Genomic DNA, 12,431 nt, shown 5'->3' on the forward strand with positions numbered 1-12,431 from the left:
ATTTTCTTATTTCCTGAAATTAAAATATAATTGCATCATTTTTCTGCTTCCCTTGCCTCATTCCAACCATTTCCATGCACCTGCTGGCTTTCTCTCAAATTCATGGCATTCTATTTATTTAATTGCTGCTACACACACACACACACACACACACACACACACACACACCTAAATATGTAAATAATTTTAACTGGAAACTATTTTTTCATATCATATATCCTGATCATGGTTTCTCTTCCCCCAACTCCTCCTGCGTCCTCCCCAGATCCTTACCCAAAATTCCATGCCCATTTTTGTCTTTCTTTAGAAAACAACAGGTAAACAGCAACAAATCCAAACAAACCAGAATTTTAAACAAAGAAACTCACAGACGTACACAAACTATACACACACCATAAAAACACAAAACTGGAGACCATAATATACAAGTAAAAGACAGTAATGCAAAAAAAAATGCTCTAACAAGCAATATGAGACAAAAAAAATTACAGAAATACCATCGAGTTCATTGTGTGTTGTCCTCCCCATGCTGGGCTCAGAGCCCACCCTTAAGTGTGCTTAATATACCCAGCGAGATGCTACTGGAGAAAGCTAATTTTTCCTTTGCAAGCAGATGCCAATTAGAGATGGCTGCTTGGTTAGGGACGAGAGGTGACAGTTTTTGTTTTTTTTTTTAATTTTTAAAATTGAAAATGCATTTTTTTCACACAATTTTTCTCTGGTTCCCCTTCCCCCAACCTCATCCTCCCCAGGACCCCATCTACCCAAATGCACATCTTTTAACTATAGGAAAACCTTACAACTGGGACTCCCACAGAGCCTGATTGAGCAAGTTCATTGTAAAGCAGTTGTCTTCTACTAAGAATCACCTCTCTCTTCAACGTTTCTTTCAGACAGCACCCCTCTCCCACCAGCAGCTCCTGCATGTCAGCCCTGGGAGAAACCGCAGAACTCAAAGTGCATCTGTAGAATGCCCTATGAGTGTGGGTAAGTCTGTCTTCGCCACCCCCTCTTCTGTTCGCTTTTATCCAGGGTAAATGGGGTGGCTTCCAACAGCTTATTGGATGAAGGTATAGCTTATGAATAGCTAAGGGTCTTTGCATTTCAATCTGTCCCATTGCTGCCATTGCAGGTTATACATAGGGTGACGGCCATGGTGTTAAGCAGGATTCTAATCTGAAGGGGCTTGAACACTGCTTGTTCTCTATATAAACTGAGGCAAAATGACGGTACTGTCACCTGACGATTTAGAGCCTTGGAGGATTAGGCTGAGGTTCCTGTGGGATGTAAAATTAAAAAAAAAACCAATAGATAATAGAGCAGCTGCTTTTCTGATGCTGGAAGCTTCCTTTCTAGATCTGCCTTCTAGGAATGCTACCAGTTTCTGGTGGTCCCCGCTTTTAGGAGGATTTGGGAAGTAGCTCCTGGATGCCTGTGTCAGGAGCCTAGCAAGATGCAGGTTGTACAATTTGGAGAGGTTTATCAGCATGCCTACAAAAACGTAGGCAGAATAAAGCAAACGATAATCTCGTATATGTGTATATCCATACCCAGGCCTGAAAGAGGGAGAAAGACATTTATGAAATGTGAAAACAGATACGGCTATGGCGGGATGACTGCTAAGGAGGAGCAGACTCCCTTTAGGGACTTGAGAGGCACCACAGGTCTAATCCAGGGTTATAAACACTCCCTTCCGTGGTTAGAACACTTTCTTCCTGGTTTCACCAGGGCTTCACAATGACAGAATGACTCACAACTACAGGATAAGCATGGTCTCATACGGTCCTTCCTTGCCAGATTTCAAAGAAGATGAACAGGAATGGAGACGGCTCTGGGAGGACATAGGAGATATTCAGTCTCTGGACCATCTTCATTTTTAATATTAAGGATTTAAGTTGGTTCATCTTTAGGAATCAAAACAGCAATTTACTGAATATTTTGTAGTTTCCATGCTCCTCAAAACCCATATCTACCTCTCAAATTAATGTTAGATGATAATGATAACCTATCATGACTTTTCATATGCAGAAAATTAGTGAGATTGTGATCAGTCCAGATATGTTTTTATCCTCGTGTTCCATCTCTGGTATTGCTGTCTTATAGCTATTATTTATTTCAATCATTTTTTCTCTTTCTAACTCCTCCATCTCCCTCAGTTTATCCTCACTCTGCCATTCATAATAGCCATGGCATGATTTTTAGTGTAATTTCACAGTATCGGATGCCAATATCAACATCGCATTGTAAAGTTTCTGCTTCTTAAACCACTCTAAGTAGCTATATTCAAATTTTAAATAAACAGAAAAAAGATTTATCCATAATAATTTTTTTCTATATAAGCTACTCCAGAGAAATTCAGCTCTAGGGCAAAGAGAAAAAGAAAATGAAGTATGTGAAAGTAAGATCTTCCTGACAAGTATATAAAACATGCTTTGTTGTGTAAGGCTTTTCCCTGCAACAACACTTTTCATATCCATCCTTATTCAGAAACGTTTTTTTTGGGGGGGGGAGTATAGGGTTCAGGGGGAGTTTGAGACAGGTCTTGTATGTCCAGGCTAGCCTTGAACTCATTGTGTAGCTGAGACTGGCCTTGAACATCTCATCCTCCTGCTTCCTTCTCTCAAATTCTGAGACTACGTGTGATACTCTGCCCAGTTTAGGGAATATTCCTTTTTAAAATGATGTTTCTAAATAGCTATATCATACCATGTCTTAGTTAGGGTTTCTACTGCTGTGAAGAGAAGCCACGACCACAGCAACTCTTATAAAGGAAAAACATTTATTTGGGGTGGCTTACGTTTCCAGAAGTTCAGTCCATTATCATCATAGTGAGACATGACAGCATGTAGGCCAACATGGTGTTGAAGAAGGAGCTGAGAGTCCTACATCTTGACTACAGGAAGTGGTCTGCCTCACTGGGCATGACTTGAGCATATATGAGACCTCAAAGTCTGCCTCCACAGTGGCACACTTCCTCCAACAAAGCCATACCTACTCCAACATGGTCACATCCCCCCAATAGTGCCATTCCCTTTGGGAGCCATTTTCTTTCAAATTACCACAAACCATTTTAACAACAGAAAAAAAAACCACTAGGATATTTAGTGGAAATATTTCTAAGTCCTTTGTAAGCACAGTCATGTCTGTTGGCAGGGGGAGGTTACTAAGTCACAGCACAAGTCAGAAGATAGCTTGCTGGATTTGGCTCTTTTCTTCCGCCCTGTTGGTTCTGGGGATCAAACTCACATCATTAGATTTGGTGGCAAATGTCTTTATTCAACAATCTGTATCACTGGATACACACACACACACACACACACACACACACACACACATAATCATAAATATATATATAATATTCCCTAAACTGGGTTGGAGGGATGACTTAGTGGTTAAGAGCACTTGCTGCTCCTCCAGAGGATCTGAATTTGCTTCCCAGAACCCATATCAGGCAAAATCATCTGTAATTCCAGCTCTAGGAAATCTCAGCCCTCTGGCTTCTGCATGCACCTGCACTCGTGTGCACAGCCGCATGCACACAGATCTATATATACTTAACTAAAACAATACAAATAAACCTTTAAGACAGCATTGAGAAGTAGTTCCATCTTCACTTGTTTACTTAAGGATTCTAGTGAACAACGCACAATTATAGCCTCAGAGGGTTGCAGAGCTGGGAGGTCAGTGGTTTCACATGATCTCTTGGGGTTGTTTGGTCTTTGCTGGTTTTCTGTTTCCTTTGGTATCAATCCATCTGCAGTGGCTGGCAGACCTCACCTTCTCATCCAATTTGCTGTGTCTGGTCTGTCCGAGATGAAGATAAACCAGCGCTAGGTATCTGGGCGTATGAAACCTGTAAGCACATGAAGAGAAAACATAGCTTTTGTTGTCGTTGTGTTGATTGCATTGCAGAGTCGTGAACATGAACTCTTACTTTTGTTTACCTTCCTCAGCTCTAAAGAAAATAAATCTTGCCAATAACATAATTAAAATGCTCTTTCTAGATCTTCCTTGGATGTTTGTGCTCGAGACGCGAGAGGCAGAAGGGTATTGTCTCTGACCGTGTGCAAGATGCACGTTCTCCACTGTCAGGGAAGAAATTACACCCTCGTTGGCAAGGACAGCTGTACTCCTCCTGCGTCAGCTGAGAAAGCTTGTGGTGCCTGTCCGCCATGGAGCAAATGTGATGGTAAGGAACCTTCCATGTTTGCGACTGTATGAATGCCAAGGCGACAGTGCCAAGAGTTTTAAACAATGTACTTTCCAATTTATCAGCAGATACCTCAAAATGTTAAATATATTAGATTAGCTTGACAGTAAACTTCCTTTTGAGTTCTCTCCCTAGAGAGGGGGTTGGGTGATGAGCGTCAGAGGGCAAAAATCCATTCCTGATCATCTAAGTGTCCCTCTAATCCCCACTAATTCTCAGTCTATCTTCATTGTATGCATGCATGCATACATACAGGCAAAACACCCGTGTACATAAAATAAACATGAAAAAGATCATAGGAAAAAGAGGACTTACAGAAAAATAACTTCTAAAGATTGGATCGTTGTATTTTACACCCCAGTGAAGAAGTTTCCCTGGGCCGATTAGATGGTTCGGTGGGTAAAGGTGCTTGTGACTAAGTCTGACATCCTGAGTTCTGTCCATGGAATCCACATGCACATCATAGTGTGTGAATACAAACACACACACACACACACACACACACACACACACACACACATACACATACATACAGTGGAACAAAGTAAAGTTGAAGATTTGAGCCAGGTGCTGCTCTGAGATTAAAGAAACCTCTCCTTGTTGTAAGGGGTGTTTAAAAAGTGTTAGAGTGCCAAGCTGACCCTTCTTGAAATAATCAGAATCCTGAAGAGACTGCACAAAGGAGCTGCTTTCTCAGACTGTGGTTCATTATCCTAAGATATGGCTAACCAGAGATTAGCAATGATATTCAACACCACCCAAGCTTTGGGGAATATGGCGAAGGGGGAAGGGCTAGGCTGCAGGAACCAAGCTTCTGCCTGGAGTTTCTGTCCTTGTAAACATGGAAACTGAATTATGTGATATATAGTGACATCTGTAAGCTTCCTGATTCTCCGTCCTGTGTACCACAAGAGACATTTTCCTCAGTTCTTCCTGAGTTGCAGTAGGATGACAATATATATAACTCTAACCACATCAGGCTCATTGCTGCTTTACTGTTCTCTGGCTGACCCGCTTATTCTCCCCCAGAGGACCCAGGTGATGGATTCCCACCAAGCTACCTCCCACATTTTCTCCTTGTTTCTGATTAGTTTTTATAGGACAAGTGCCCTTCTCAATGCCATACTTTCTCTCTCAAAGAACTTTTTCTTCTTTTCTTTCTGTGTCTCTGAGCTTTGATTCCCCCTCCACTGTCTGCTGAAACCTTCTTATTTGGTCTGGGGAACAAGGAATTATCCTTGATTTCTGGCCACAAGGAGTGCTGCCCATATGGGGAAAGAGAGGAAGAACGCTTGAGTTGGATAGACCTGCCTCAGATGTGTCCAGCCAGTAGAAAGCCTGGCACCAATTTCAAAGCTCATTTATACCAAGTGAAACAAAATAGCCCTATTTCCTGTTCTTCCAGCAGATAGTTTATTGTATCACTCAAGGCAGGGGCTCCCAAATTACTGTGCCATTGGTTTGCAGGGAATGTGCTTTGAGTCTCCCATGTCCACAATGTGCCATTAAGTCTCTCCCACTTGTTCTTCCAGCTCAGAACAGCAAATGTGTCTGCAGAGAAGCTTCGGAGTGCCAGGAAGCAGGGTACAGCATCTGTGTGGATGTGAATGGCAAGGAGGAGACGATGTCCGAGTGTGAGGCAGGTGTCTTAAGATGCAGAGGGCAGAGCATCTCCATAACAGCCATAAAGCCCTGTGCTGAAGAAGCCCAGTAGGACCCAGGGAGCCTTGGTCCTTTTCATCACAGTCTAGTGGTCAATGGATGATGAGTTAAAACATCTGTACTTGGCACTTAGATGACTTTCCCACCATGAAGGCACCATCTTTTCTCCTTTCCCTCTGTTATATATTCCTTCCTTCTCTGTTCAGACACCTGTGCAAACAATCTTTGTTTTCCCAACGGTATGAACTACTTGTGAGTTCTTGGAAAAACATGTTGGTCTTTGACTTTTGTGTGTGTGTGTGTTTGTAAAATTAAAGGATGGGACTAGAGATGGTTTTGTTCCCCATTCATCCTGTGATTCTGTTAAATATGAATGACCTAGTCCATGGCCTATGGATTGGTAAGAAAAACAGAAGGGACATAATTTCCTGATTAGCAAGGTTGACTTTCCTCAGTGAAATCAAACACACACACACACACACACACACACACACACACACACACACACACTCACACACATTGAAAGAAACAGATGCAATTTTTTCTATCCTGAGGGGGAATGTCATGCTTTGTCTTACAAAGTCAGCCCCATGTGTGGGATCCTTATTCTTGTCAGAAGATTGAACCATTCAAATGTCAGAGCAGAATTCATCATGCTGTGGTCACAGGGCACCGTCTGCTTTCTTGTCTGGGAACAAATATGATTCAGTCTCTTGGGAGGTTTGCTTTATTATGTGTCAAATGCAAGCGCTGAAATCACTCTGTTATTCAAAGAAGCACCAGTTTCTGCTAGAGCTATTGAGTGATGCATATTCGAGAACAGTCTTCTCTAAAGTGGCTACTCCCCTAGATTTTTCCAGAAGAACACAGCATTGGCATTTGGTTTATTTCTTATTCATCTTTCATCAAAAATAAACAAAAAATGAGCTATGGGGTGAAGTGTGTGGGCTGATGTAGAATTTAAAGAAAGCATAAACACTATCTCTGTATATATTTCTTGAGGCTGATAGATACATTCCAAACAAACTTAAAGTTGCTAAGAGTTAGACAACTTAACCAAGATACTGTTCTTTCAACTTTTTGAAGTGTATAGTGTTTGATTTGACTGAGCCAGACTTAGCTTTTTATACTAGAATCTCTCTTGAGAGTTGCTGCAGATGTAATATATGGAAGATACACAGAGGTAGGTTTCACTTATTGAAAACAATACATTTAAACATTTTAAGCCCTCGGGTTAGAGGGAGCTGTGGGTTTAGACTTCTACACTGCACAAAGAAGAACTAGATAAGGAATGATGTAGAAGGACCAATCTCAACATCCTCCAGTCTTTCCTTTATTTACTTTTCTAGTTTGGAGTTACATTTCAGCTACTTATGAGCACCTACCCTGTGAAAATCCAAATTCTCAAATGCTTTAAAATTGGAAACTTATTGATGACATGACAGAAAATGTCCACACGTGGAAAATTCTGCCTCTGATCTCATAGTGACAGGTCACAATCAATGTGTTAAACATGTCCTAAAAAATGACCTTCAGGTTACGTGAAATCTGTCTTTAGATTTGCATCCTAGTCTCGTAAATACCTCACCATGTACATGCGAATATTCTAAAATCCAAAAGTATCTGAAATCACAAACTCTCCTGGTCAAACCTTTTGGAAGAGCACATTTAAAGGCTAAGGTGTATGGGAAAGAAGTTTCAACAGCATTCCTGGAGGAGACACAAAAGACTGATGAGTCACAGGAAGGATGGGAGGAGGGAAGGAGCAGTCAATAGGCATCTTGAGGGATTTGTGTGTGTGTGTCCCGCTCCAAACATTTTTATGCCCACTGACCTTCCTCAATCCAGGCAGGGAATCCACAATTACCTACAAAGAATCAGAATAGTTGTCAGAGGTCTTCAAGAAGTTATTTTTGATAATGACTCATGGAAGATATTTTGAAAATTTAAAAATAAGCTCTGTAAGCAGAAGTCTGCAAGGAAAGCGAGAAAGGACTGTTTATATCATAAGTAAATAAAAGCGAAGGGAATAAATCCTTCCTGCCTGTTTTGCTCTGTCTCAGACCAAGGGAGGATTACCTGATTGAGAGCAAGATGTTGCATAAAGGCTGAAAGCAGTGTTGAAATTAAGGTCCTTTGGATCTGTGGGGAGGAGGAAATGGGTACTTTACTCTCATTACTTTTACAGAACCACATAAGAAACAGATCTTCATCCACCATTTACATAGCTGTTCCAAGTTACTGACAGGCAGCCTTGGATTTTGGGATGGCCTTCCTGAGATCTCATCCCGTTCCTGTTAACCTATCAACAGGAAGTGATGCTCACCAGCCCCCTGGGTTTTTATAACTTCATCTAAACCAATCTACATGTACCTTCTCCATCCCCCATCTCTCTAAGAATCTTGTCATTACCTCGAATCGGAGGGAAGAGCGTGGATAGTCACATGGCATATGGTAGGGGTATAGAATGGTAAGTGAGCTTGTGTGATAGATGGCCCCCACAACTCTGGATTGTCTAGCAACTACTCGGATAACTTATTAAGGGGTCTTCTCACAGCCAGCTAGCTGATGGCTGATCTCAGCTCCATTTAAGACGTGAGCTTATCAAATCGTGGGGAGAATATGCTCAGAGTTGTAGGTACTGGACACTTGCTTTACCCAGTATTTCCTGAAATGGCTTTAGATGTGTCTGTACATAAATCATTACTACTTTCCCATCAGGGTTAGATGTTTGGATCCTATTACTTATTCTGTATTTTTTTCTACTTCAACCTAATCTTCTTCTATTCATATTTACCAGTCTTCTGTATTAGTCATCTTCCCATTAGTATAACAAAATATTTGAGGCAATCAATTTGTTAGAAAAGGATTTATTATGATTATGGAGGTTACAGTCCCAAATTGACAGACTCCATGGATTTAAGCTTCAGGTGAAGGTGTCATGTCACAGTAGGAGCATGTGGGAGCCCAAAGCAACTCACTCCTGGAGCCAAGAATCAAAAGAAAAGAGGAAGAGAGCAACCCTACTTTTCTTTGAAGACCTGTCTTTAGTGAACCTTCCACCAGGCTCCCATTACCAATAGCTCCACTTGGAGGAAATAGCCAAACCATTGCACCCGCCTTAGGCATCTACATTATTTGTGATGGCAGCGTGATACCTAGTAGATGGCATGATAAACTCGGAGGTGAGATAAAACACTGCAACCTCTGGAAGAATTCACTATTTATTCACTTTTGATATAGGAGTAGATAGACAAGAAGGAAAAAGAGGGGAGAAGGTGAGAAAGGAAGAAAGGGAGGAGAGGAAAGAGAAGGAAAGAAAGGTGATGGGAAGAGGAAAGGAGAGAAGAAAAAGAGAGAGGGATGTTGCAAGAAGGCTACTTGTTCATCCTGGCCACCCAGCTAGCTTAGCCCTGAAATAACCACACAGAAACTGTATTAATTAAAACAGTGCTTGGCCCATTTGCTCTAGCTTCTTATTGGCTAACTCTTACATCTTTAGAGGGAGTGGGGGAGAGAGATAGATATAGATGTGTGTGTGTGTGTGAGAGAGAGACAGAGAGAGAAAGAATCATTTTAAGAACTCTATTATAAGAACTTCACCACTAGGTCACATACCAATCCATAGAGACTTTTCTTCATGACAGGCTGGTTAAAGATATTTGATACTCCTATTGAGAACAGAATGACCTGTATTTCTTTCAGAATACTAAGCCTGAAAGCAACTTCAGTAGGAAGCAATTTCTGTTAATACCGAGAAACCAGAGAGGTTTATGCCTGCCTTTCAATTACCCTGGTCTTTCGGGCAGTTTGCACATGGAGGAACATGTAAACTGATGGCCTGATAGGAGTCCCTGCTGAGACAGCCACAGACCTGCAATTTGTCTCTTTATTCATTCCTATCAAGCTCTGAAGGCCAAAGCTCCAGATTTATACTCAAAACATCAGTTCCATTGAAATAGGTTTCTTTAGCCTAGGATTGAGGATGCTAGGTAGAGAAGCTGCCATTGTTTCTGAGTGGGTGGGCTGGAGGTGAGAATGTGGACAGAGATGATGGAAGAGTCCATTTAAAGTGGAAAGTATTCCCCTGCTTTGCTCTGCATTCACTGTGTTTTTTATGTTTCTTGGTGAGAGGACACTTGTGACTGAATTCCAGGGGACAGACCGTAGCCACAGGACAGGCCATGATTATCAAGAAGGAGAATTGCCTAGGAAAATGTGTGTAATGTAACTAGCTGGCTTGGGGAGCTCAGAAGACATGGAAGGAACGGACATTTGTGTGTCACAGTGAAATAGAATTTTCCAGTGGAAGAAAAATTTGGTCTGAGAGTCTCAAGAGAAAGTGACCAATACAAAAGGCTAAGAACTACCATTGTTATAACAAGTACAACTAAAGCATATAGTGACAGCATTTAATGAGCTGCCACCACTGAACCCACCGAATGGAGCTCTGTCTCCTCTAAATGGAAGACACAAGAACCACTCCTGCCGGGAGTGATATGAAAACATGCTCAGAACTGCTGATGTGACTTCTGTGGCCATAGAAGTTCATCAACTTGGACAGGATGGTAATGAGACTTCCAGAACACCCAAAGTTCTCAGTGACTTAATGGATGTGGGATTCAGATCCATTAGAGCAACAGAGAAATGCACCTTTGAGGAGATATAGCCCTCATCCCTTCTAGCGTGGTTAAGGCGTTTCCAGGGCTGAGCACACTGAATGCGTGTGTTCAATAAAATATTCACTTTGCAAAACCGTCCAAGTTTTAATAGCTCATTAGCAGAAGGCCTTGTGGACCTCGTGTGAAACTGGCTTTTCAGTTTCCCACTCTGTTTCACGATATTGCTGGCCCCTCAGTGAGTAGAAGTGACTTCTCCCTCTGGGGCTGTTGTTCTGAAGCATAGGCGGAAGTGAGTATCTTTTCTTTTCTGCTATGGAAAGCAGGATTTTACTCCTAAGTTTCCTCTCTCATTTTTTTTTCATTTTTTCAAGGCTGGCCATCAACTCACAGAAATCCACTTGCCTTTGCCTCCTAAGTGCCGGAATTAAAGGCGTGCCCACTGCTCTTGCCACTGATACCAGGCTGGCCTCCAACTGCCAATTTCTTCTACTTTGTCTTGCTTCCTGAGTACTTCTTCCTTTCTACCTTGGAATGTAAATTGAGATTTCCTCTCACGTCTCTGAAGGTGGTGACCGATGAAGGATAAGAAAGAAGTTCTGTCATAAATTGTAGTAGTTGAAGGAGGATTGAAGAGGAAGCAGAGAAATTTCTGAGGGTTAGACAATGTTGACAAACTGAAATCCCAGGGAAGTTGATCTTGGGATGATGATTTATCAGCAAATGACACTGCCTAACACCCCAGAGGCATCTAATGCTAAAATTTCCTTTGCTAGACAGGAAATGATAATCAGGAAGTGAGCATTCTTTCTTGTTTTCAGAGAAAAGGGAGATTTGGTCAGTCCTTGCTGTGATAACAAAACATCATGAACTAAGTGACTTAATTAAATGAGGGCTGCTTAAAGATATTTCAATTCCTAAATCCTTTTTACCCAGTCATAAATTTTACTTTTACATAAAATAAGCCTACCAATCAAAAATTTGCTGGTGATAAATCACAAGGACATTTATTTTAAAGTAAATTTTAGGCGTGCGTACAGTTTTCCCCCTTTTAAAGATGAAAGCAGAGGTATGGGAAGACATCTTAGATGGTAAAGTACTTGTGAAAGTCTATGGCCCCAAGCTCGATCCCCAAGACCCAGGTACAAAGTGCGGCACATTGATGTGCATTGTGATCCCAGTGGAGGAGCAAGCACAGGGGTACTGGGAAGACAAAGACATGCAGACCCCTGAGGTTCATTGGTCAACAGGCTAGTATGGTTGGTGAGTCCCAGGGAGAAACCCTGCATCCAAGAAAGAAAGAGAAGACAGTCCCAAAGAGCAACCCCCAAGGTTGACCTTTGGTCTCTACAAGTACATGAATGTACATACACTCCCCCGACAAAGATAAGGATATATTTCCATACTAAAACGATGGATGTGCATTTTTATTTTTATATAGAGAACAAATATTGGCTAATTTCATGCTGTAGGATATTGGGCATCTTCAACATTTTTCAAGGCTAGTCACTGTTTGTATTTTGTAATAGTCAACCTGAGGATGTTGCCTCACATAAATATGTGTAGTACAAAAGAGGAGAAGTATGTTTACCGTTTCAAAAACTGTTTGAAATTTTGTCCTAATCTTGAAATCAAACTCATTAATGAATTTTTAAAAATAAAACAAGCCAACAACACAAACAACAGTTTTAAAAATCAAATATTCTAACACAATTCAATCTGAAGATACACTAATTTGATACATGCTGCTGAATGACATTAAAAAATAATGCAAGTTTTCTTTTATGTAATTAAACCATTATGTTTTTATAAAAGCAGAAACCATCTATGCATGATAAAAAGAATCAATAACACAAAATAAAGAGTCTTGAATCTGGACCAAAGTGTTCCCAGCAGCATTGCTGTCACGCTACACTTGTTATACAGTATGGGTGTCAGAT

General features: G+C 41.2%; 1 protein-coding gene across 1 annotated transcript in view; it reads left to right on the top strand.

The window, feature by feature from the left end:
• The window catches only part of C7 (complement C7), a 71,980-nt gene extending 65,779 nt beyond the window's left edge, over positions 1-6,201 (top strand). Inside the window, exons 16-18 of the mRNA XM_075975968.1 lie at positions 894-987; positions 4,005-4,189; positions 5,743-6,201. Of these exons, the coding sequence (XP_075832083.1) occupies positions 894-987; positions 4,005-4,189; positions 5,743-5,924 (461 nt within the window). The 3' untranslated portion in view covers positions 5,925-6,201. The remainder of the gene's footprint in view (positions 1-893; positions 988-4,004; positions 4,190-5,742) is intronic.
• Positions 6,202-12,431: the final 6,230 nt, after the last annotated feature.

This window comes from Microtus pennsylvanicus, chromosome 6 (assembly GCF_037038515.1).
Source record: "Microtus pennsylvanicus isolate mMicPen1 chromosome 6, mMicPen1.hap1, whole genome shotgun sequence".
Lineage (NCBI taxonomy): Eukaryota > Metazoa > Chordata > Mammalia > Rodentia > Cricetidae > Microtus > Microtus pennsylvanicus.